General features: G+C 32.0%; 2 protein-coding genes across 3 annotated transcripts; one reads left to right on the top strand and one right to left on the bottom strand.

Moving 5' to 3' along the window:
* Positions 1 to 4,284: 4,284 nt before the first annotated feature.
* Positions 4,285 to 8,666, bottom strand: LOC114186764 (farnesyl pyrophosphate synthase 1). Of its 2 annotated transcripts, XM_028074772.2 has the most exons (12): positions 8,360 to 8,666; positions 7,341 to 7,365; positions 7,062 to 7,177; positions 6,852 to 6,938; positions 6,629 to 6,745; positions 6,450 to 6,538; positions 5,820 to 5,871; positions 5,267 to 5,362; positions 5,063 to 5,107; positions 4,895 to 4,984; positions 4,746 to 4,817; positions 4,285 to 4,630 (listed from the first exon to the last, which is right to left on the bottom strand). In XM_028074772.2, the coding sequence occupies exons 1-12, from the start codon at positions 8,468 to 8,470 to the stop codon at positions 4,502 to 4,504; spliced, it is 1,029 nt and encodes a 342-aa protein (XP_027930573.1). In that variant the 5' UTR covers positions 8,471 to 8,666; the 3' UTR covers positions 4,285 to 4,501. The 2 variants fall into 2 exon arrangements, with proteins under 2 accessions (XP_027930573.1, XP_085531367.1); XM_085675241.1 differs by lacking the exon at positions 7,341 to 7,365 and having other exon boundaries at positions 8,360 to 8,543.
* A 6,776-nt stretch (positions 8,667 to 15,442) lies between these two features.
* Positions 15,443 to 21,413, top strand: PGLP2 (2-phosphoglycolate phosphatase 2). The gene is made up of 10 exons (XM_028075189.2): positions 15,443 to 15,615; positions 15,692 to 15,852; positions 15,942 to 16,013; positions 17,632 to 17,703; positions 18,109 to 18,168; positions 18,257 to 18,309; positions 20,396 to 20,493; positions 20,588 to 20,687; positions 20,787 to 20,890; positions 20,982 to 21,413. Exons 1-10 carry the CDS (start codon positions 15,531 to 15,533, stop codon positions 21,080 to 21,082), a joined length of 906 nt encoding a protein of 301 aa, XP_027930990.2. The 5' UTR covers positions 15,443 to 15,530; the 3' UTR covers positions 21,083 to 21,413.
* The last annotated feature ends 2,689 nt before the right edge of the window (positions 21,414 to 24,102 follow it).

Here is a 24,102-nt window from a genome sequence, read left to right on the forward strand (position 1 = left end):
GTGAAGGGGTGCGAGATTAGTAATGGTGGAGGTGCGCAAGGAAGTAAAAAAAAACTCAACAAAAATAAGAGATAGGGGTGCGGGTAATTAAAACGGGGGTGTATGAAGATTAATGAAACAGGCCCAAAACAACAGCTAGGAGGGGTGCGAAGATTGAAAAGGGGTGTGCGGAGCAAAAAAAGTGGGCTGATCCACTTTCCATCGAATTAAACCTAATTAAAAGAAATAAAAAGAACTCCTTCTCCCCACTGTGCCGCCGTTCCTTCTTCTCTACACCACCACAAAACCAACTCCTGTCACCGTTCACCTTTTAGCCGCGCCGACGACCTCCGCACGCCGGCCAGAAGCTCGCGTCGTCAACGCCGGCCACCGCGAGCCAACCACCGCGAAGGAGTCGCCAGTGTTCGGACCACTCTTCTCCTTCATTCTTCTTTGCTTCACCGCGTCACCACCACAACTCCAATACGCCTCCGCACGCCGGCCAGAAACTCGCGTCGTCACCGTACCGGCCACCACGATCGGGACACGCGAGCGCCATGGAAGCTCGAACTCCGGCCTTCGCCACCCAGACCGTCACCACCGCGCCCCACTCATCCCAATCCTTGCCTCTCTTCTTCCGCGAGAGAGAAAGACGCCCTAGGCCCCACGATTCGCTGCCACCGTGCCGGAGCTACCATCACTCAGCTATTCGAAGCCCGACTCGCCGGCGGCAATGCCGCCGGCGATTTCTCTTTCTCCCGCGTGAAAGGTGCGAGTGTTTAGTGCGTTGTGAAAACAGTGGAGCCGTGGCTAACAATGGAGGATGGTGTAGGTAGAAGGGTGGATTGAAGGTGATACTTGTTGGTGACCGTGTGAGAGTTGTTGGTTCGTGGTAGGATGAGAATTACATGACAGCGATGAGGGTGTTGGAAAGTGTTAACGGAATCTGGTTTGTGAATGGGTTTGAGGCATGAATGTGGTGTTTCCTTGGGCCTCTGTTGTTTTGTTTGCTGTATATGCAGGATTCAATGATGGTGATGGAAAAATGAGGGGAAAAAGTTTGGTGTTGGAGGAATGGAGGGAAACCGTGGCTGTGGGGGTTCGATTAGGGCTTGAACGATGAAAGGAGTGCAGTGCCCGTATACTAACGGGGTGACTGTGGATTACGTTCTCTATCACTCAACCCAAACTACACCTCGTGCAGTATCATATCATGAACCAATAACAACAAACAAAGCATAAACACAACATGACAGCACTCATTCAAGGACTACCAGATAATATTGCATTGATTCAAACGTCCAAGAATATCGATGCATACCTCTTGCAGCCTCCTTGTGTTTGTATTGCTCGTTGTTAAATGGTTCAATTCCTCTCCTGTTCCTTGAAGCTTCTTGTTCGCCTCTTTTTCTTTGTTGCCCTGGATATCCTCTTGTGTTTCTGCTCTTTTCAATTTTTTTCTCCTCTGTGTAACCTTTTTTTCATTCCTCTCTGTTTTTTTCTTCTTATGCATGGAAAGTTCCCCTTTAGCCATAGTTGCACACTGGCATGCTCAGACTGCCCCCTCTGGTTGCTGCCACCATGACACACCAATCCCCCACCTTTCTTCCTCTGCTGTCCAAAAACCCCCCCAACCACTCTGGCCATACTTGCATGGTAGAGTCAAGTCACATTTTTTATGTCATGTATATTTTTTATATTTTTTAAGAGCAGAAAAATAAAATGGTGGGAAAATAAAAATAAAATGGAAATTTAAATTAAAAGAGATAAAATAAAATAAGATAAAGTGAAGTAAAAAATAAAATAACATAAAATAAAATAAAACAAGATAAAATAAATAAAATAGATAAATAAAAAGCAAGACAAAATTAAAATTAAAATTAAAAACAAAAACAAATAAAATAAAATAAAAATAAAAGAAAAGGAGTATATATGTACATTCAAATTAATGTTGATTTTTGTAATGTTCTTTTTTTTTTTTCTCTTTAAAAAAAACTGTTTGAGAACGAGAGGGAAAAATAAAGGAAAATAAAAATAAATAACAAAAAGAAAAATAAAACAAAGTAAAGGTAAAAGTCAATAAAAGGAAAAATGGTGAAAATAAGACCAAAGAAATAAAAATAAATAAAAAAAGTAAAAACAAAATAAAATAAAATACAATATATAAATATATTCACTATCAAATTAATAATAGTATATTTTTTCACTTTTTTTTTTGGAGTTAATTGACTAATTTTTGTTGTCGGACGAAATTGGGTGTTGACAGTATGCAGTAAAATTCTTTCTCTAAATTTGCTACAATTTAAAAAACTCATTTTAGAATTTAACATGTACATTTTGCAAGTTTGTTTCAAAAAAACCCGTTTTGAACTGCATTTCACGTGTTTCAAAAAGATTATTCTGAAAATTCTATTTTGAAAATTTCATTTCAGAAATCGTATTATGAAAAAATTTCGGAAAGCTTGTTCTAAAAGATTTGCAGAACAAGTAAGTTCGAAGTAATTTTTACAAAAAAGCAAAATATCATTTTAAGAAATGTAGGGGTGCAGTTACAAATGAAGAGTGCAAAAAAAAAAAAAGAGCTCAAAATGAACTTCCAAGTTTTGGACTTTTTAAATACTCGAGAGCCCAACTCTACATTAATTAGTAAAAGAAAAACTATTTTAGTATTAACATTAATTTTGAAACATTAATTGAGTACCATTATAATGTGATAGTGAGATTAATTACAAAAATATCCAATGATCTTTGACATTTAAATTGTAAGGTATTATGATAAATATAATTATATTTATCACATAGCTATGTCACATACATGTGGGTAATGCTCAATTCAAGCTTAAAATTATGATTTCTCCCCTCATTTTCATCACATTTAATATTTTACAATTTAAATATATGTTCCATAAAGAACACTTATACAATTTTATAAGTATATTGAATCTCAAACCAAGTGTTATTACCATGCATGGTGTTTTATCACTATTCTCCAGAATCAGTATCTTTATTACTATACTTAATACAACTTGTAATAATATGTAGCAAACAATAAATTCATTTATTTTTCTGTTAATTTTATCAACTTCAATTTCTGTGCTCGCCATATATATCAAATTAAATATCATATTTACAAATATGGTATTTGTACTAATTACTACTTATGGACTTAAATCAATTTACAAATTACTAATTGTGCTATTATTAATTAGTTTATTTAAATAAAAATAAAATTCAAATCATACTTCATAACAGTGAAATGGTAAATAATATATGGTTGATAGATAGTGAATTTTGTTTAATTAAATTTAAATTTTAAAAGGTATGAAATATGGTACCCGCCCTCAACTGCTAAGGTGCTAACCATTTTTTTTGTACTATATTTGTACTTGTTGTGTGGCAGGTAGGTTATAAATATTGTTGTTTTTTAATATTTAAAAAAAAATATCTTCATAAAAAAATTATTTTTATTTATTTTAGAATTTTACTTTTACGAGTAATATTTGTTATGTTTTTCTTTATATTTTTTTTTACCGTTTCTTATTTTAGATTATTATATTGTCATTTTAAGAATAATTTATATTTCTCATAATATAAATACTAGTATAGTTGTTATGTTTTATTTTTATACCTTACAGCTATGTATTTGTTCTTTATTACTATTTTCATTTACATGCATTTGTTTAATAAAATAGAGTTACAGAGGACAGATATTTAAAGATTACATTTGAGTAAGAGTGGATGAGAAATAGATATAACATTTTGAAAGTTATGTAATTTAATTTATTTGATATAAAATAAGAAGAGGTGGAAATGAACATAAATAAATGAGTTTGATTAGGATCAATATCTTTATGAGCACCAATATATATTAATTCGGATTGACTTAATGGAGATGGAGTTTAAAATGGATCAATTCAAATATCAAATACACATTAAATAGAAAATTTAAAACAAATTCAACATCTAACTCATTCACAGAATTAAGAATGTCAGAAAAGAACACTGCACAATTGTTTTCCTTTTTAAAATATAAAAACAAAGCAGTTCCCTGACAGTGTATTTAATAAAAACTTGATTTGACCGAAACCAGAACAAATAAATTTGGGTTGAATTTTTGTAGTGATTAGATCAGACATAACCTCACTCATTTAAATCATTCAAGTAGAAATCGGATCAACCATTATGTCAATATTAAAAAACTAACTTGAAAGAAGAAAATGGTTTTCTATTCGGGTACATTATATAAAACAAATTAATAATAATCAAACTTAAAATATATTATATAAATAATATAACTAATGATAATGAGAAAAAGGATGAAGACATCATTAATAGTCAAACTAGTATCGCATGACAGACTACAAGATAAAATACAAGATCTTATGAATGGAAAAAAAAGGACAAGAAAATAAACTTTGAAAAATTTCCAGGCCACCGAACATTATTCGGCTCCAGATAAAAATCAGAACTCTAGTTTCTATTGCACGTTCACAACAATTTTGGTCATCGCCTTACACTGACTCTACTTCTTCCTTTTGTAAATCTTAGCCAAAAAGGACTTCAATACAGCTTGAACGGCTTTGCTAGGATGAGCTTCAATGGAGGTTACAAGCTTCTCATAGCTGCTGCTCTCATACTCCTCAAATGCACCCTATTCATTCGGATTCAGAGTAAATAATCCAAGGAAAATCAACATCAATCATGATGTGCTAGCTAGATACTTGCAACTAAATTATTAATGAGCTAGATATAGATGAAGTTCAAACCTTAAGATTAAGCTCGTTATACAGGGCCTTTACTTTAGCAACATTTTCCGGGTCTGCATTCCCATAGTTGTCCTGAAAGCAGCAAAAATTAGTGATTTAGTGCAGTGTAATCACAAGAAAATGCAGGATATATTAAGATGATCACTTACATATAGAACTTTCTTTTGTTGCTCGTTGCTAAGTTCCAAAGCTTTCGCAACTAACCAAGAGCATTTAAAATCTTCAATATCTGTACCTATCTGCTCCCATAGATAAATTGAATGAGATTAAAGAGAACTTGATGTTTCCAGTATCCATTAATTATTTAGGTTGCTCACCTTTCCAATAGTCTCAGGATCCCCAAAGCAATCCAAATAATCATCCTAAAAGTAGAGGGGAAAGGGGAAGAGAAAAGATACGTCAAAATACAGTTTTTATGAAATATTTTAAGCTGATAGTGAAAGCATACAATATACATACATCATTCTAGAGTCTAAATGACCTTAAGAGAAGCGGTCAAACCTATACTAGGAAAGTATTACCTGTACTTGAAAGTAGGTTCCCATCTCAACAAGAATCTTCTTCACATCAACATGGTTATCCAGATTCTCACCCGCCATGAGCAATGCACATGCAACCTGTGTAAGGAGATATATACATAGATAAATAGCAGATCGTATATTAGAGTGGCCCACAGGACTGTTGGAAATGAATCAAGCAGATAATGAAAACACAACTTCTAAGAGACACTCATTAAGAACATATCAAACTTTCAATTCAGTTGTATTATAGGACCATTTGAAATGAATCAGATAGATAATAATAGAAAAACTACATTTAAGTGATAACTCTTTAGAAACATATCGAACTTTCAATCCAGAAGGGGGTCAAAAGAAAAGATGTGATTTCAAACTGAATAACACATTACATGCATTTTATTATCTGTTTCCCAGTTCAATCAGAAAATTATTAATGATTCTAGCAGTGTAAAATAGTGAGCGACTGATAGCTATTTGGCACTAGCATTTCTAAGAAAAGGACAAGGAGAAAACCAAAAATAGCGAGGTTATACCAAAAGAGGATCATAATACTTACTGGGAGGTAAAATGAATAATAAGCAGTCTTGTACTGAACAATACGCCGATGCCTGCAGAAAATGATATCCATATGCTATCATTAGTATTGATTTCTGAAGACAGAAAAGGATAAGGGACAAGAAACTGAAGAGAAAATATATAGATTGCATTGAAACATAGCACATTGCTAGCTAGCAAGAAGAGAAGTAACTAGTAACAAGCAAGTTTCACACCATATTCTTCACCACTCCCAGCCAAAAAAGAACTGGCGTTATTCATTTCGGAAATTTTAACCAGTGGTCACAAAATTTTGCTGAAGGATAGCAAGCAAAGTAGCAAACTTACTAGCCATGTTTCATTTAAATCCTAAAGATAGCCACGTCTATATCTAATAGGCATGTGCAGAGACAAAGAGGCAAAGCAAGCAGATATCTCTCGTCTGGTGTTAGCTTCCAGTCAGGTTTTAAGGAATACTCTTGATTGCACTCTATAGAAAGGATGTGATTTGCTCTCTGGCAGAATAATTTATCCTTCTTTTATAGTTGTTTAAGTCACATTTACATATGATCCATGATTTCATGTTTGTCAAAAAAGTGGTTAAGCAATAATAATTTCTCTCCAATTGTTCTCCTTGTTTTCCCGTACTCACAGAGTTAATGTGTACTTGGACAGGTCTTTTTCTCCTTGCAGTGTGGTAATCAGATCTATCATCTGTCCTGAAGCAGTCTGGAACTCAACCTAAAGGAAAAAGAGCAAGATGGTCACATTTAAGCATATTGACAAGAATAAACCCACATAATTTAAACTTTGACATCTGAATTGTACTACCTCATTAAACAAATCAAGAAGATCAACGTAATACGGCTTTCCCCTGAAATGTTTCTTAAGAATGCGTGGAATATGGTTTCTTAGTAAAACTCCATCATTTGCTGCAATCAACCCAACCTACACGATACAATAATTAGAGATTAATAGATTATCAGTGATAACTACTTAAGCAGAACAGCAGCATAAAGATAACACAATGGGTCGTGTCTATTTTTCTACAAACCTTGGGCACTCTATACCAGCACGGCTGACCCCTACGTGTGTGAGAATTATCCATAATGTCATCAAGGACAAGAAAATACGCCTGAAGCTGCAAAACTCAACAACATACTATTTTAAGACCCCCCAATGGCATCATCACAGTAAACTCTGAAACCATTAGAATTAGTTTAATCATTTAAACAAGAAAAGCAAAAGCATTCAACAGTCATACCCATTCAATACACCAACCAAGAGCACTAGCAAGGAAAATTTCGTCATCATTTAATGCCTGTCCTTCTTTCAACAGTCTGTAGCTATCAATGACTGAAAGTCCCCGGTTCAACTTTCCTGCAGTTATAATCCATCTTTTTATCAATACTCTTTATCTCTTTTTAACAGTGCTTCAGAAAAGAACACCCCCTCCACTCAGTTCTTTCCTAAAAAGGAATGCAACAGACACAATAAACTAAAAAATAACTCAACACAAACACAAGAAATTCTCAAGCCACACCTCCTGGCACATTGTAGTCCAGCATCTGCAATAAATTGTAATACATAACACAGTAAGTAACACAACAATTCATAACATACATTTCAATGAAATAGCAAACACCTGTAACGTAACAGACACAAGTAATGGTATAACTTTTGGACCAACATCCCACAACAAACTCCATTGATTCTGAGAAAATTTTGGACCAACATCACACCAACCCTCTAATTAATCTAAACGAAACATTTTTTTAAACCACATATATTCTTCACTAAATATATTTCTACTCGAACTAGATAAAAAAAGAATTACTATCGCTGTAAGGCTCTTTTAAACTTTAACTCGAGATTACTGAATAAGTCGACTAAACTGATGTCCTGATCTACTACTATGGCCTTTTAATATTAAACTGCTTTGAATTGAATCTGAGAAATTTTTGGACCAACGTCACATCAACCTAAAGTCAATCCAAATGAAACATTTTTTTGAACCACATACATTCTTCACTAAATATATTTCTCCTCGAACCACATATAAAAAAACTACTATTGCCGTAAAGCTCTTTTAAAATTTAACTCGAGATTAGTGATTAAGTTGACTAAACTTATGTCTGCTGATCTACTACTACGGACTTCTAACATTAAACTGCTTCGAATCTGATAAATATTTAGACCAACGTCACATCAACCTCAAATTTATCCAAATGAAACACTTTTTTTAAACCACACTATGGCTATAAAGCTGTTTTAAAATTTAACTCGAGATTACTGATTAAGTTGATTAAACTTATGCCTATCAAAAAAAAAAAAAGTTGATTAAACTCATGTCTGCTAATCTACTAGCATGGCCTTTTAATATTAAACTCCCAATTAGTGGTTGATCTACTCAATCAGTGTTCAATGAAAGACATGCCAGCTCCGTAATTAAACCAAATCCACTCTCCTTTTTGGAAATAGTAATTACATAACTCTTCAACAACTACGATTAAATCAGAATGCCGAAACTCGTAAAACTAAAATGAAAAAAAAGATGCATACCCGGTCAACCCATTGGCGAGCGTCATCGGAGAATTCGAAAGCGGGGTCGTGGAGGAGTTCGGCTTTGAGAACGGAATAGACGTTCAAGAATGTGGACTTAAGATCCGCCATGATCAGAAGAAGAATTAATCACTTAATGGAGGTTAAAAATCAGAACAGAGAAATTTGGGTTGGTGTTTCAAAATGTGTTCTTGGAATTTTGAGATTATATATATGAAATGGAGACAAAGAGGGGAAGTGAGGACTCTAAGGAAGGAGGCGCTATTCGCCCTGCATGTGAGTGTGTCTTCTGTCGCACGTGTGTAATGCAATTATACAACCCAGGTACCAAAGAAATACCCACAAAAATATAAAACTAGCTTTGTTTTGCTTTATTTATTTATTTTAATTGTACCCTTTGATATTAGTATAAAGTTGTAGCTTAAATTACCATCATTTGCCACTCCTAACTCTCTTTCGTCTCTTTTGCCAACAACCATCTACTTTGTCTTCTTCAAATCACTCTTCAATTAAATTCCATTGAATTTTCGTGTTACTTAAATTAAGGAAGTTTCCAAGTTGTTAGGTGTAATAATTATAAAAACAGGAATACCTATCTTAATAATAGTATTTGAACGTTGCTAAATATCCGTCTTTCAAAATTTATGATTATAAATATTAATTTAAACAGATAAAAGATTTAACACAATCTATATTTTCAATATTGGAAGTACATTTATAGTCTTCAAAGTCTATTGAATGGTTTACCTATAATTGTTCTGGAATTTTTCATCGTCGTGTGAATTTTGCTGATTACAGATTATTTTATATTTTTTACAAAAAATAGATAAAGCTCGAATATGAAATTCTTACAATTTTTTAACCGGTGTTTAACAATGTGATTTTTAATAGTTTTACATTAACATTTCAAATTAATCTCCTTAAAATAATAATAATAATAAAGTACTTAAAATAAAAAAGAAAAAATTGGCCACGACGCCCTCGTTTGTTCTCCACGTGAACCCCACGAGGACTGTGCGCGAATTGCAAGATATGGTCCACGGCGTCTCCAAAATTCTAAACCCCTAAATCCAACGGCGAATATTAAGCCAGTTGGTCAAGATGAATCTGGCGGTTGAGAAAAAACTAGAGATATCTGTATTATTATATGACTAGCATATAGATAGGTGCCGTAACATCTATATTTTTTAAATATGTATGATATTATATTAGTAGGTGATAATATTATAATATTATTAAATTAATCTATAAACTGAAATTATATTATTAAAAATAAAATGAAATATATAAAAAAAATTTATAACAAGTTTATAAAAATAAAAGTTAATTTTTAAAAATTTAAAAAATTATTATATTTTAGAAGTAAAATTTGTATTTTAAAACGTGAACACAAAAAGAAAATTCACTTTATATATTGTTATAGATTATATGATGGATGAATATAAATTTTTTCATGTTTTTTAATTAGATAAATTTATTTCTGTAAATTTAAATTATATTATTATTTGATAAAGTATATAATTTTATACATATCTTAATTAAAAATAACTGAATAATATTGATTAAACATAAATAAATAACACCTTATTTTATTAATTAATTATTTAATATTTAATCTCTGAGCGTATGGTTCACGTGGCATCTTTATTAAATAGATCTTCGCTGTATATCCCTGTCATTATCAATAGTTTATATTATGGTTCCTTCCTTTAGCAATATAATAGTGTGTTAAAAAATTATTAATGTCCTGAGGAACGGATAAAAAAATAGTGTCCACTTATATGACTTTTAATATATTTTCATAAAATTTTATTAGTATAAATAGAACCAAGGTCACATTGTTTAAATAAAATAATTGTAATTAAAAAAATCCAATAAAAATATAAGTCATATTCTACACTATAAAATCTATACTTTGTAATATAACAAAACAACATGTATTGATGTCAATATTTGGAAAATTACATTATATTATTGTAGGTAAACTATTTCTCTAATAAAACTATATTATTTTTATATATTGTAAGTGACCTATTTGAGTCTATGTCTGCATGGTACACGTGGTATTTATTTAATAGATCTCTGAATCTGTTGTTATAGTGAAATTGTTGGAGGATAATTATATTTAAGACCCCAAAACAGCACATATTTAGCATAGAATGTTACTAATCCAAGTGTAATAGTATTTTATATATTTTTTTCTTTAATCTTATACTCAAATTTTATCTAAATTTAAATTTGCATATATATTGGGTAAATGCATTAGACGTGCTATTCATATTAATAAGAAAAGAAGTTTGAACCTTCCAGCAGAATTATCCCAAATTGCTAGTAATATCAATAATTAAAGAAAGAGAATTTCAATTTTTTTCACTCAAATATCATTGAGAATTTAAGTGTAAATATGGTGTAGAAATCAGAAAATTAAACTATAGAAGAAAAAATATTTATAAATATATTATTTGAAGGTTTTTCTTATTATAAATAGTATTAATCTCCTAAAAGAATTTGATTTAGATTTTATTGTTGTTTATAAAATTCATCAAGTATACATTAAAAATGATAAAAATATACCATGTTGGGGATAAAGATAAAAGTAAAACAAATAAAAAAAATAAATAATAATAATTAATAATTCTTTAAAGAAAAATGACCCGTTGATAATGATTTAAATAATAATGATTGATAATTCTTTAAAGAATGAGGCAAGTCGATAGTGATTTAGATGGTAAAATAATTTATTTTGGTAAAGTATTTTTTTAATATTAAAGCTTGAATAGTAAATAAAATAAAAAAATAGTTTATACTAATCTCAAGTTAATATTAGTGGGATGTATCACTATATTTGAAATATTGTTTATCCTTTTAGCATGAAACTCTTTCATGATTATCTTTAAAAGATAATTGAAAAAAGATTGTGCTTTGACCTTAAAATGATGTGAGATGTTCATTGAAATACCTAAGTGACAAAATATTATTTTCCTAATTATGATAACAATATAAAATTCTAAATCAAGGTTTGTCTTTTATCTTCTCAAGTAGAATGTTAGAACTTTAGGATATTAATTTGTTGTTGTCTGTTTGTTTTTGATTTTGAGAAACTGAATTAACATTTGAGGAAAAAAAATACAACAAATACATACTTTAAACAAATATGTAAGTTTTATTTATATTTAAGATGTTATATCTTAACACTTGAAAAAATAGCTTTATTTATGTTTAAGACGTTATAACTTAACACATAAAAGAGTTATAAAACAGTATTATTAATTAGGAGAAATGTCATTAAACTTACAAAATTCTTAATAATTGTGGATACTTTGGAAATTAAATAACAAATATAAATTGATTACTATTTTAGTTACCTAAAAAAATGTTTTAGCAAATTATATATAAATCGTAATATCTCAATTTAGTAAATGATCTTACTGATTAAAACATTACATTATTGATTAAAAAAACATAAACAAACATATAACACTTCTAAATAGGTGGTTTAGTACTTTTTCAAAATATACCTTCTCAATTCACTTGATTTTATTCTCTTTCCTTTATTTTTTACTGTTGTTTTGGATTACTTCTTCTACAAAAAGAAGTGCTTTATTGCTAGTTTTGAGATTTTCGGGAAATCTAGGAAGTTTCTGTTGTATTTTGAGAGACTTGTGCAATATACTGGGGATAGATCTTTAAGGACAGTGAATCTACACATTTTAGGAAGTAGTCATTTGTTCATGATTCATAAATTTTTCAACAAAGATTTAGGAACCCCTGGAATTTAATTCTGAGTGATGCTCAACGCAAAGTTTACGGTGCCCACCACCAAATTTGTAACGCTTAGCACGAACCCCTTAAAGCTTACTAACAAGAAAGTGCCTAGTGGTCCCGGATTCTAGAGCTCAGTTACTTGAGTCCAACACTATTAAAAAGATTCAGCTTCTAATTTGACATAGATAGGTTATCTGGGGAAATATAGCTCTTTCTTAGTTAAAATACCTTATTTAACTCAAAAATAACCCTCGTGTATAGCAAATTGGATAATCCTAATCAAATCAATCAGTTCCATATAGAACATTTACATTTAAACTAAAATCAATAGTTTTAAGCATTAATACATCAAATCAATTTCATCAACATACTCAATTCATCAATTTTAACCAAATCAATCATTATAATTAACTATCTTCCCTTACCTGGAATAAAAGTCCCTAACTCAAAAGTTTATCCTAAAACTTTACTTCTCACATGGTACTTTAACTACACAAAGAAAACCTATCAAAGATCAAAATTATTTTTTATCACAAACAAACATATATTCACCTTAGGCTATTTTAGGTCACATGCATGGACCAAAGAATCACATGTAACTTAAAACAATACACTAACTCAAAAGAAAAAAAAGTGAACTTACTTTATTTTAAGTTATGATCGGTGGGATGGGTAGAACTTTATAAAAGGATATATTCTATTATCTCTCATTTTGAAACAAGTGAAAGATGAAGATAAAAAATCTATAAACAAGACAGAAAAAAGTTTTAAAAAAGAATTTTAGAAAAAAATGTTGTTTTTATAAAATGAAATTATATTAATCTAATTTTTGTTCATAGTATAATATTTTAAATAATGAAATAATTGAGTATTACGTTTTAAAAATTATTATTAGTTTTTGCAATTTTTTTTATCCTTACATAATGTCTGCTTCAATGAATTTATTGTAATACTTTTCCTTATATTTTTAATATATTTTCTTATAATCCTTACTTTCTTCTTACTTATTATTGTCCAATTTCACCTTTAGTGAATCAACTTTTTGTAATTTAAATATATTTATATAATTTTACATCATTTTATAAAAATTGATTTTAAAATACAATTTAATAAACTAACTTATTAATTCATAATTTATTGTGTATTAGTAACTAACACGGCTTGCAGAAATATTGTCGTCAGCAACATGTTTGAAGAAAGGTACAGATTCAAGTTTTATTAAGAAAATCTTATCTTATCAATCATCATCAGAATTCAAATAATTATATTCATTATCTATTGTTAATGGATTATAGTGCATTAAGAATGAATCAATCCCATTAAAGAGCAACCGTCCTTCTTGTAGTAAACAAAATAGTAAATATAAAATCTCAAGTAATTGATAATTATATATATTGGATTAACTTACTTATCCTCTGGTTAACGTTACAAATCGTGTTCAAAGTCTTGTGATTAATTTAGAGATTTTATATTGAATAAAAATAAGGGTTTGATATGTTTTTGTTCCATTTTAAATGTAAATTAGAATTAGTCCCTCTTTGAAATTTTGGTCCAATTTAGTCCTTCAACTTTACGTTTGGATATAGTCCTTTTAACAAAAGTTTGTTAAGTTTATTTAACGTTTCAAACATGTTTCAAGCCAAATTTCTAGTTAACATTAGAACGGAAATGTGTCAAGCTGGGTAAACAACTCAAATACTCATGAAACGCATTTAAAACCTTAAATAAACTTAAAAAATATTGATTGAAATGACTAAATCCAAACATTTCTAAAGTTAAAAGACTAAATTAGACAAAAATTTCGAAAATGAACTAATTTCAATTTTTACTGAAAGTTAAGGGACAAAAACATATTTAACCCTCAAAATAAATACAATTCATCATATATAAAATAATTACAAGTAAACTTTTATAAGAATGGTTAGAGTTAAATTTTGCATTGTATCAAATTAACCTATCTATCTAACAATAATTTGTTGTATGAGGGGTTTATAGTTAATTATTGGTAGTTTAATTTGAAACGGATATTTGAGAATTAAAAAGGAAACAAGAGATAGTGACGTTAGAATCTCAGTGTGGTGCTCGTCTTCATGTATAAATAGATTCAACTCATTTTCAGGATAATCACTTGATCGAAAATTTAAAATGGTTCACATCTTATTGCAAAATTTGAGGCTGAAATTCGCTCCTTGGATATTTCTCTATCGCGTGGCATCTTCTTTGTCAGTATCAAAATTTCAAGGTTTTTCTTCTTCAATTCTTCTTTATAATTTTCTTCTCTTCAATATTTTTTTTTGTTGAATTTTATACTCTTAAATTTTGTCTTTTTAATCTTTAATCATCTTCTCGATATTTTTTAATCTTTAATCATCTTTTTCATTGTTCTCTTTTTTAATCTTTAATCACTTTCTTTAATATTTTTTAATATTTAATCTTCTTCTTGATTTTTTGTAATCTTTAATCATTTTCTTTAATCTTCTATCATCTTGTTAAACTTTTTTTAATCTTTAATTATTTTATTGAATTATTCTTAAATTTTTTAAATTGTTTTTTATTTAATTCTTCCTTTCCAATTTCTTTTGTTCTTGAATCTTGCTCTCTCAAATTATTTTCTCATGAATGTTTTGGTTTTCAATATTCTTTTCCGTATCTTCTTTTTAACTCTTTATTTTCGTTAATTTCTTAAATTATTTACTTTTATTCCTTTTAATTTATTATTATTTTCTTGAATCATTAACTTCTTGCCTATTTTCCTGTTCTTCAATTTCTTTTTTTCCCAAATTCTTCTCCAAGAATCTTCTAATTAAATTTTTTCTTCAATATTTCTTCCTAATCTTCTCTTTTTTAATCCTCTTCTATTGAATCATTTATCATTTTTCTTGAATCTTTAATCATCCTCTTGAATGCTTCTTGTTAAATTTTTTAATGCTCTTTATTGAATTGTTGTTCTTAAAATTTTCTTCTGGAATAATCTCCTTCTTAAGCTTTTCTTTTGGACTTTTTCTTTGGATCTTGTCTTTCTCTCTTCTTGAGTCTTTAATAACCTTGAATATTGTTTTTTTTTAAATTTCTTCTCCTCGAATACATTAGTACTACTTTTGCCAAATAGTTATTGCTCATATTATTTTTTCATGAAAAATTACCTCTTGAAAAAAAACTTTTGATAAATTTAACAAAGTTTATAAAAATAGAATTAAAACAAATTAATTTTTTTTAATTAAAATAAAATAATAAAATAATGTTTTTTTACCTGAATAGGAAACTTTGTCAAAAACTTTGATAAAGAATTTGTTAACCTATCCTAACTTTTTTTCATTTGGACCACTAACTGAGACACACGTCATTCTTGGTGGCGTTTGAACTGTCACAGAAGCACTTTTCACATTCTGTGTCTTCTTCTTCTGCTATGAGTACGAGTTCCCAACCCCTGTCACCAAGCAATTTCAGGGATCTCTTCGATTCCGTGGAAGCTTTTCTTTTCGATTGCGACGGTGGGTAACTCTGCAACATTTTTCTCACCTACTTTCACCATGTATTGAATCATTCCACTTTGCACTCTTCAATTAGGTGTCATTTGGAAGGGCGATGAACTCATCCAAGGCGTTTCGCAGACTCTCCAAATGCTTCGCTCCAAGGGAAAGAAGCTCGTCTTCGTCACCAACAATTCCTGGAAGTCGCGCTCTCAGTACGCTCAAAAGTTTCAATCCTTAGGAATTTCCGTTTCCCAGGTTCACGCCTATTCTCTTTCTTTCACTTCGATATTCGCTGAATTCTTTTGAATTCTTTTTGTAATATTGTTCTTTTTTTCGTTCCGCAGGACGAGATATTCTCCTCGTCGTTTGCGGCTGCTATGTACTTGAAGGCCAAGGATTTCCCTTCACAAAACAAGGTTCCTAAGTCATAGTTTATTTTATTTTATTTTTATTTAATATCCTTCCGCGGGATTATTAGTTACTCGTGAATGGAGAATGTTACTGGTACTACTGTGTGCCGTACACACAGAGTCCTACATTGAGTTGAAGTTGCAAACTTGACATCACACCATTAAAACTATAATGAGGCATGGCCATTGGCCATACACGTGTGGGCCTCAAGGCCCCTACCCCTGACTAGGGCCTCTATTGATTTGGTTCACAGAAAAAGTCTCACAGTACTTAAGTTTCGGGACATGACCGATGGTCATTGCTAAACACTAAACACTGAGGCTGTTATCGAGAACAAGACCATGAGCTCTACATACCAGAGTTGATTCTGTTAACTTATATGTAGAAACTCTCTCAGATTAATATCTCCAAAGGTTTTTTTTTTTTTTTTACTTCTTTAATAAGATAAACACTAAGTTGCCGTCTATGATGCTCCGACACGCCTTGTAAAGGGCGTGTCCCGTCTCCGACACATATCGGACACCGACACTTGTACGATACTTGTAGGACACACTATGTCCAATCTGAAAAATATTTTTTTATCTTTGACATGATTTTGATGATTAAAATAAGGAACAAATCTTATTCTATCACTACTTTTGGCATATTGGATATTAGATAGATAGATTTGATTCATTTTTGTGTTAGTTGGCAATGTGTTAATTGAAGGTTTCAAACTTAACATGTATATACACGTCGTGTCCCGTGTCCTATGTTTTTTCAATTTAGTCGTATCTCCGTATCCGTATCGTATCCGTACCCGTGTCCATATCCGGACAACATAGGTTGCCGTGTTATATTGACATAAGTTACTCACAAGCTAATTTTAGTTTTTGGAAAAAGTTATTTCATTTTTTGTATTAATCTCTTCTCTTATCAGTACTTGTAGGAAATGTTATATAAACAATACCCGTGATGTAGTGATTGGTGAGTATGAGAAGGTTGCAGACTTAAAGCTCGAACATTATAATCTGTAATAGAACGTATGATTAATAGCAGATGATCAATATAGAGTTGACGAATGAGATGGAAGCACTCATTCCCTTTCTATATCTTACATCAACGGCATATTTATTCGTGTGTATCTCTTTCGCAATTAATAAAAGTTTGACCTGTTAATTAGTAGAATACTCGGCAATTTCAAATTTCCTTGAATGATATTCAAGAAAATAGTATTCTAAAAAACTCGTAGAATTTAAGGAACTGTTTTTCTTAGTTGGAATAATAAATGATGCATTGTTTTATTGTGTTTTCCGAGTTTCAAATATGGTTTCAAATCAGGGATGATGAAAAACTGAATCCATGTTGAATGATCAACAAGCTTTATATACAGTGCACATTTGGTGGAGACTGGTGATTAACGGCTAGGCTAACTGAAATAGCGCTAAACTGACTTGACATTGACGCTTGCTAATTAATTAAAATAAATCAGGGTGATGATTTCTTAATTTGCTGTGAAAACAGAGAATCTTTTCTTCACATTACATTTTCACTTTCCTCTCATTAGACTTTTGCTGTCATCGTAAATCACCCATTTGCATACAGTTATGTGATAATTTTTCCCTTGGTGTCCTTTATTTTCAGGTTTATGTGATTGGTGGGGAGGGTATACTGGAGGAGTTGCGGCTTGCTGGCATTACAGCTTTTGGTGGACCAGTAAGTTGTGAATTTATAAATTATAATCTGTTTCCCTCTTTCTCTTTTTCCATCATTGAAATTGAATTCATGTCGTCCAAAGTGTTACTTAGGAGGCTTGCAGTGCTGTTCCACTAGACTAGTTTTCTTGTTCATGTTCTCTTTTTCTTGTAAAGTTTGTTGGTTTGGATGATTATTCACCTTGATTGAGTTGAAACAACTTACGGATAAACAAGTACTTTTGATTGTGTTATTATTAAAAAGGAAACCCTTACACTAATGTTTGGTTCAAGTGATCATAGTCAAGTCTATTATTAGTCTACGTTTTCTTAAAGGCAACGCACACTTCTAGCAAAACAATAACAAGGGATGTGAATCACATGATTGTCACTTAAGTTGTTCTCACTAAAGCATTCATTGGTGCAGGAGGATGCAAATAAAACAATAGACCTGAAGCAGAACTGCTTTGTTGAGCATGATAAGAGTGTAATGACACCTTGCTCATTGTTAATTTGTTACTTTGAATATCTTCATCGAGATCAGTGCTTGCAGTTAACTGATGGGTTTCTTTCAGGTTGGAGCTGTAGTGGTTGGTATAGATCCAAACATTAACTATTACAAGCTTCAGTAAGAGTATCTATTCCTTTTCTCTTTTATTTAAAATGTTACATTCTGGTTCATATTTCCTCTGACTCGTGCCTCATACATACACTGATCTAATTATAATTTATGTACAGGATAATTAAGGTAACAAAAAAAATCCCTACATATCTGCTAAATATATCTTATCCCTTTAAATTCAACCCAATCAGATCATATCTTCAAAAGCTGGAGCATATATGTCATATGTGCCAAGCTTTTTACAAATATGATTAATGTGAGACCTAAAAATCATATGCCATCAAGATATACCACCAAATAAAAGCATAGGCTAAAACTGAAGAATGGAGGAAGAAAATCGAGTGATCAACTTTGCAACACGTCATACCAAACTGAACTAGAGCCGAGCTAAAACAACCAAAACTAGGCACAGGGATATTGCTACGACGAGATTGCTTCAATACATAAAGGAGCGTCACAAGCGACAAACAAAATGAGCCACTAGAAGCAGTAAATATTGGGTGTTGTAAACCATTTCCTGCAGCTCCATGTAAGAATGTAGTTTTAGTATCTAATTGTTGAAACTGCCAATCACAGATAACAAACATGGCTAGAAAAATAGACTAACCAAAGTAATTTGAGTATAGCCTTTCTCCATCAAACAAACTTCGTACTGATCAATATTACCATCCAATCCAACCTTGATTGTATACATCCTACGTCAACCAATAGCAGTATTTTGGAGGTAATTGGACCATCTCCCACATGCCCCACTGGTATGTAAAAAAAATCATGTCTTCAAATACCATTTTGTTTCCAACAGGATTAGCCACCTATAGACTTAGGAATAAACACAAAATCCAAACTAAAGGAGAAATAGTAAGGAGATCAGTTGTAACATGGAAGAATGCAAAGATATTTAGGATTGAAGTTTGATCCCTTATTCTCATTCTCTCTCTCTCTCTTTTCTTGTGCAATTATTGGCCTTCGTGGTGAGTAATATGTTTGGCATTTCATCAGCCCACTCCTCTCATCACGGATTCCTTCCTTAGGCGACCCCAGTGCCACCAATCGATCATCCATATGTTATCACCAAGTGAACCAAACCGGTCTTTCTCCGCATGAGGTACATGCACTTGTCCTTATTCGTGCAAAACTATTATTTGGAGTGATCCACCATTCGACGATAGTTATATATAGTGAAATCCTCTAGAAACAGAAAGTTAGGGTCTTCTATATAAAGTGAGGGAAGTATGTGATTTTATCCTTTAAGAGTGGTGAGATCTTTGGTAAGATCTTTAGAAGACTTTAGTTGAGAAAATTTTGTTACATTAAAGCTTTGTCTTACACATTGGACTTAGGGCCTAACTTTAGAGGTGAATACTGTCCAAACTTTATAAGCTCTGTTCTACCTTAAAGCAGTCTTTAAAGAAGTTGCAACTAAGACAAACTAGGGGTGACTGCGATTGTGGCCTTGCATCACTCTTCATTTCCATGGCTACCATCCTAGAGTGTAGCGAATGCAAGTTACCCAACAATGGATCTAAGATAATATTTGGTAGCATTTTAGAATCCGGACTAAAGGTCTAGTTCAACTCCACAAATTTAGTTTGTAAGGAGGATTGTCTAAACTTTATCCGCTCTATTAAGCCATTTCTAAAGTCAATGTGAGAATAAACTACCACTGCTGCAATTAAGGTATCCTAAAGAAGCTGCAAGTAAGGCAAACTGTGTCTGACTGTAATTAAGGAAGTTTTCCAACAATTTGTATGGATGTATTTGTAGACTGTTGAAATGACTAATAATAAGTTCATAATACTGTGATGATGATTTAATAAACTAACTACATTTTTTGAGAACATTAATGATATGGTAAGTGGTTTTTTAGTTAATTAACCCAAAGAAGAATAGCTAAAAATAGGCTTTGCATATTAATTGTATTATGCTTTTGGTGAATGGCATATATATTTTTTGTTTATGTTATACAATAGGTGAATAAAATCATCAAAATCTTATATTTATATATGCCAACAGTATCTTATTTTCTAGCCACATATACTTAATTACTTGCATTTTTTGTTACAAATTTTGATATTTCAATGTCATCTGGTAGGTACGGAACCCTTTGCATACGAGAAAATCTAGGATGCCTTTTTATTGCCACCAACCGTGATGCAGTTGGACATATGACAGCTTTGCAAGAATGGCCTGGTCCTTTTTTCAACTCCATTTTACTCTTAAACAGTGTAGAATTAGTATACAACTTGATTTTATGTTCTCATAATTGAGAAAACATGGATTTCAGGTGCGGGTTGTATGGTTGCTGCTATATGTGGATCAACCCAGAAGGAGCCTGTTGTGGTGGGGAAACCATCAACCTTTATGATGGAGTTTTTACTTAAGAAGTAAGAAAGTTAAATGCTTAAATGTCTTGGTCTTTCCGGAATGTTTTGTCTTTTATGTTCTAGTTTTATCAGCATATATAACTTAATCTTTTTTGGAAGGTTCAACGTAAGTTGCTCCAAGATGTGCATGGTGGGTGATAGACTAGATACTGATATTTTGTTTGGACAAAATGCTGGTTGCAAAACACTTCTAGTTCTTTCAGGTAATGGGGCTTGTCTTTTTCTGTATCATATATGTTACTAGAGAACTCGTTCATAACATATTGCGACCATTTTTATTGTGCAAATAAACAGGTGTCACAACTCAGTCAGCTTTACAGGACCCTTCAAATAATATCCAACCTGATTACTATACAAATACAATTTCTGACATGCTTGACTTATCAAAAGCATGAATGGGTTCTTCCCAATTTAGACATTCTTTTACACCCATATCATCGAGAGTACTGTTCTATTTAATTTTTTCACAATCTAATTATAACTTATATCTGGATCTCTCTGTCACATCACTTCGTTGTGAGGTGATTTGCACTAAGCATTAATAGAAGAGACATTGGTTGTTCTCCTTTGAGAAGCAGAACTATTTTATAATTGCTCTGTATACTCATTTCGTTGCAGAATATAAGTCACGACGAGGGGAAATTACTCGTTCTGGCATTTCAATAAATGAGGCATTGTAATGCAAGTTTTGATATTTCTAATGCTGCAGTACTTCATTTAAATTTACCTTGACTCTGTTGTATAACTGTATAGCTTATTCATTTACAGTCTCAGTAGGGTAGCTCATCCAAAGCAACAGGTTTCTCTGGATTTAAATTCAGATGCTTTAGAAACTCCAACATTAGCTGGGTATGGGGGTTGGGAATAAAATTTTAACTATTGTGTATCCTTTTTTTCTTTTTCCTGAAGTTGGGGTAAGATAGTGCTTTTATAATGGGAAATCCTGATTGCCACATGACTACAATGGGAAAGATCACGTACAATCTGAGGCATTGGCGCCAGAATAGATCATAAACTAGAAAAAACAATGTTTGGAACGAATAAGCTATAAGTTAAATAGCCGATTTGTTCTTTGACATTAAGAAATATCAAGACAATTTTAAACTGAAAATCTAATTCAACGCATAATCTATTATGTTGTTGAAGTATTAGCACGGCCTAGACAAAGCCCCATTAAGTCATTCGGGGACAAGGGCCACTGTCGCATAAAACGATAAAAAGTTATCCACTACAAATATCTATTCTTACAAAAAATAAGCAGGATAACAATTCTAGATAAGCGCAGTATAGGAGTATAGAAGGACTATCGGAACAGAACTTAATAAGCAATCATATATCCGCATAAAACGGATTATGCTATTAAGTAGCACTGGCAAGATGTTCTGTCCCACACGAACACTTCATTATGACTTGTCTCTTTTAATCGTGCCAACCTCGAATTATAGAAGTTTCCAAATGAACAAACACAAAGTCCTCTCGTCTGGGTGGTCTACCATGGTTTTGGTTTCATGGTTTGAGCCACATCAGGAATGGCCACATATGTTGTTGTAACTAGGACATCATACATAGATTAATCTCCTCTACTCCTATTATTTCTCAGCATGCAAAGTAGTCACGACTCACGTGTTACCCTTTATCCAAACCATATCTGCATTTTTCATTTTGTTCAGTGTTCATCAATGCAATAGCTGTCATTTCATTTAGTTCATCACCCAACCTCTTGAGCATAAGTAATTTCTTACCTTCCTTCGATGCACATATTGGGCCATGGGCCCTCTGTATCTATTGGATCATGTTTGGGATGGCCTGCAACTGCAATACTACTAGCCACATTCTAGATAAAAAAAAAAAGTGAGAGAGAAGGGTGTTGTTGCGTTTTGTCGCATTTGGGGGAATATTCTCACGCTGTGCTCTGTCACAATAATTGACTTCTTACACTCCCGCATCCCTCGGCTGTGGCACCAATCAATATTCTTACAGGTTTGATGCAGTTCTACCGTTACTCACTTCACATGCTGTCAAACTATATTTTACATGGCATGTCTAGTAAAACATTTAATGTCTCAATATTTGATAACTAACAACATTCAACTTGACTCCTCCATCATTCCAATGAAAAAGATAAGAACAGCTCTTAAACTCAGTAATCCACATTAAAGAACTTTCCCCATCATAATTGGTCCACACATTTTTCTCTTTCCAGACAGTTCACAGGTCAAGGATGTGAATGATGATAAGTGTGAGAAAGTGGCCTCAAAGGAAAAGGTTGGACCGTTTAGCCATGCCAACAAAACCTTGACCTGTGTTGTGCCTTGTTAATAGGTTACAGCCTCACAGTAGCAGTCAAATTTTTATCCAACCAATTCGCCAAAGCCAAAATTTTTACATTCCCTTTGGTGGTGTAGATTTTGACATCAAAAGAAACTAAAAAGTAAAGCTAAAAGTGAAGAAACTAGCAGCCAAATCCTACATATCCAATGCTTTTCTTAAAAGCTTTTTTCTGCTTGGTGAGACTATCAAACTCTGAATCATCAGACTCTCCCGCTTGAAGGAATATATTCCCTTCTACCAGTAAAACAAAAAACAATTCAAACTTTGCTCAGACCCAAATATTTTTAACAAAATAACTATATATGTAAATTATTTGTTGAGGGGCCCAAGACTCACATGCATGCCACATGTCAAAATCTCATTGTACTGCTCCTTCCATTTGGTAGCTGCTCTTATAATATCACTGTCTCAGTAATATTTAATCATAGAAAGTATAATAATGAGTTTAATATGAGTGAGGAGAAGAGGACCACTGCATGAAACTGCTAGTTTTGATTCAAAATACAGAGAGACCTGCATGTGGGCATGGGGTAAGTAAGTAGCTCGCAACTCTATGCATGGAACTCAGATCTGCTTTGTTTTTTCTCTTATATTTTATTTTCCCTTTGCAATTTTTTTAGTATTCCCATATATTGTTTCATAGCCTCAAGGGAAAATTGAAACCAGGGTTAGTAGAAACAAACATATGCAAAGGTTTCCTCAACTTGCATGGTTTAGAAGGTCACAAATAATGCCCTAAAAAGGTCAAAAAGTGTTATATCGTCACACAATGTTATCTGTAAGACCATGTCGGGTTCTGAGACAGTGATTGAATCCGTTGGTTGATTATTAATTCTCAATTAACTGCAACTCCTAACTTCGTTTTTTTTTTCTTTGGTTAAATTTTACTGAAATTTGAACTCCTGTGAAGGATAGAGAAAGAAGATGACCAATGCCTAAGCTTCACGACTATTCATTGTTCAATCTCTACATTGGAATTCATGAATTTGTTATACAGCAGCCATGTTTAAAAACTTTTTGGAGCAGTGAGTTAATATAAATTACTATAGCTGGAGTTGATAACTTTGACTAGAATAAACAAAAC

The sequence above is a fragment of the Vigna unguiculata genome, chromosome 6, assembly GCF_037176805.1.
Source record: "Vigna unguiculata cultivar grain cowpea cultivar isolate G323 ecotype 2 chromosome 6, ASM3717680v1, whole genome shotgun sequence".
In the NCBI taxonomy this organism is placed as follows: Eukaryota; Viridiplantae; Streptophyta; class Magnoliopsida; order Fabales; family Fabaceae; genus Vigna; species Vigna unguiculata.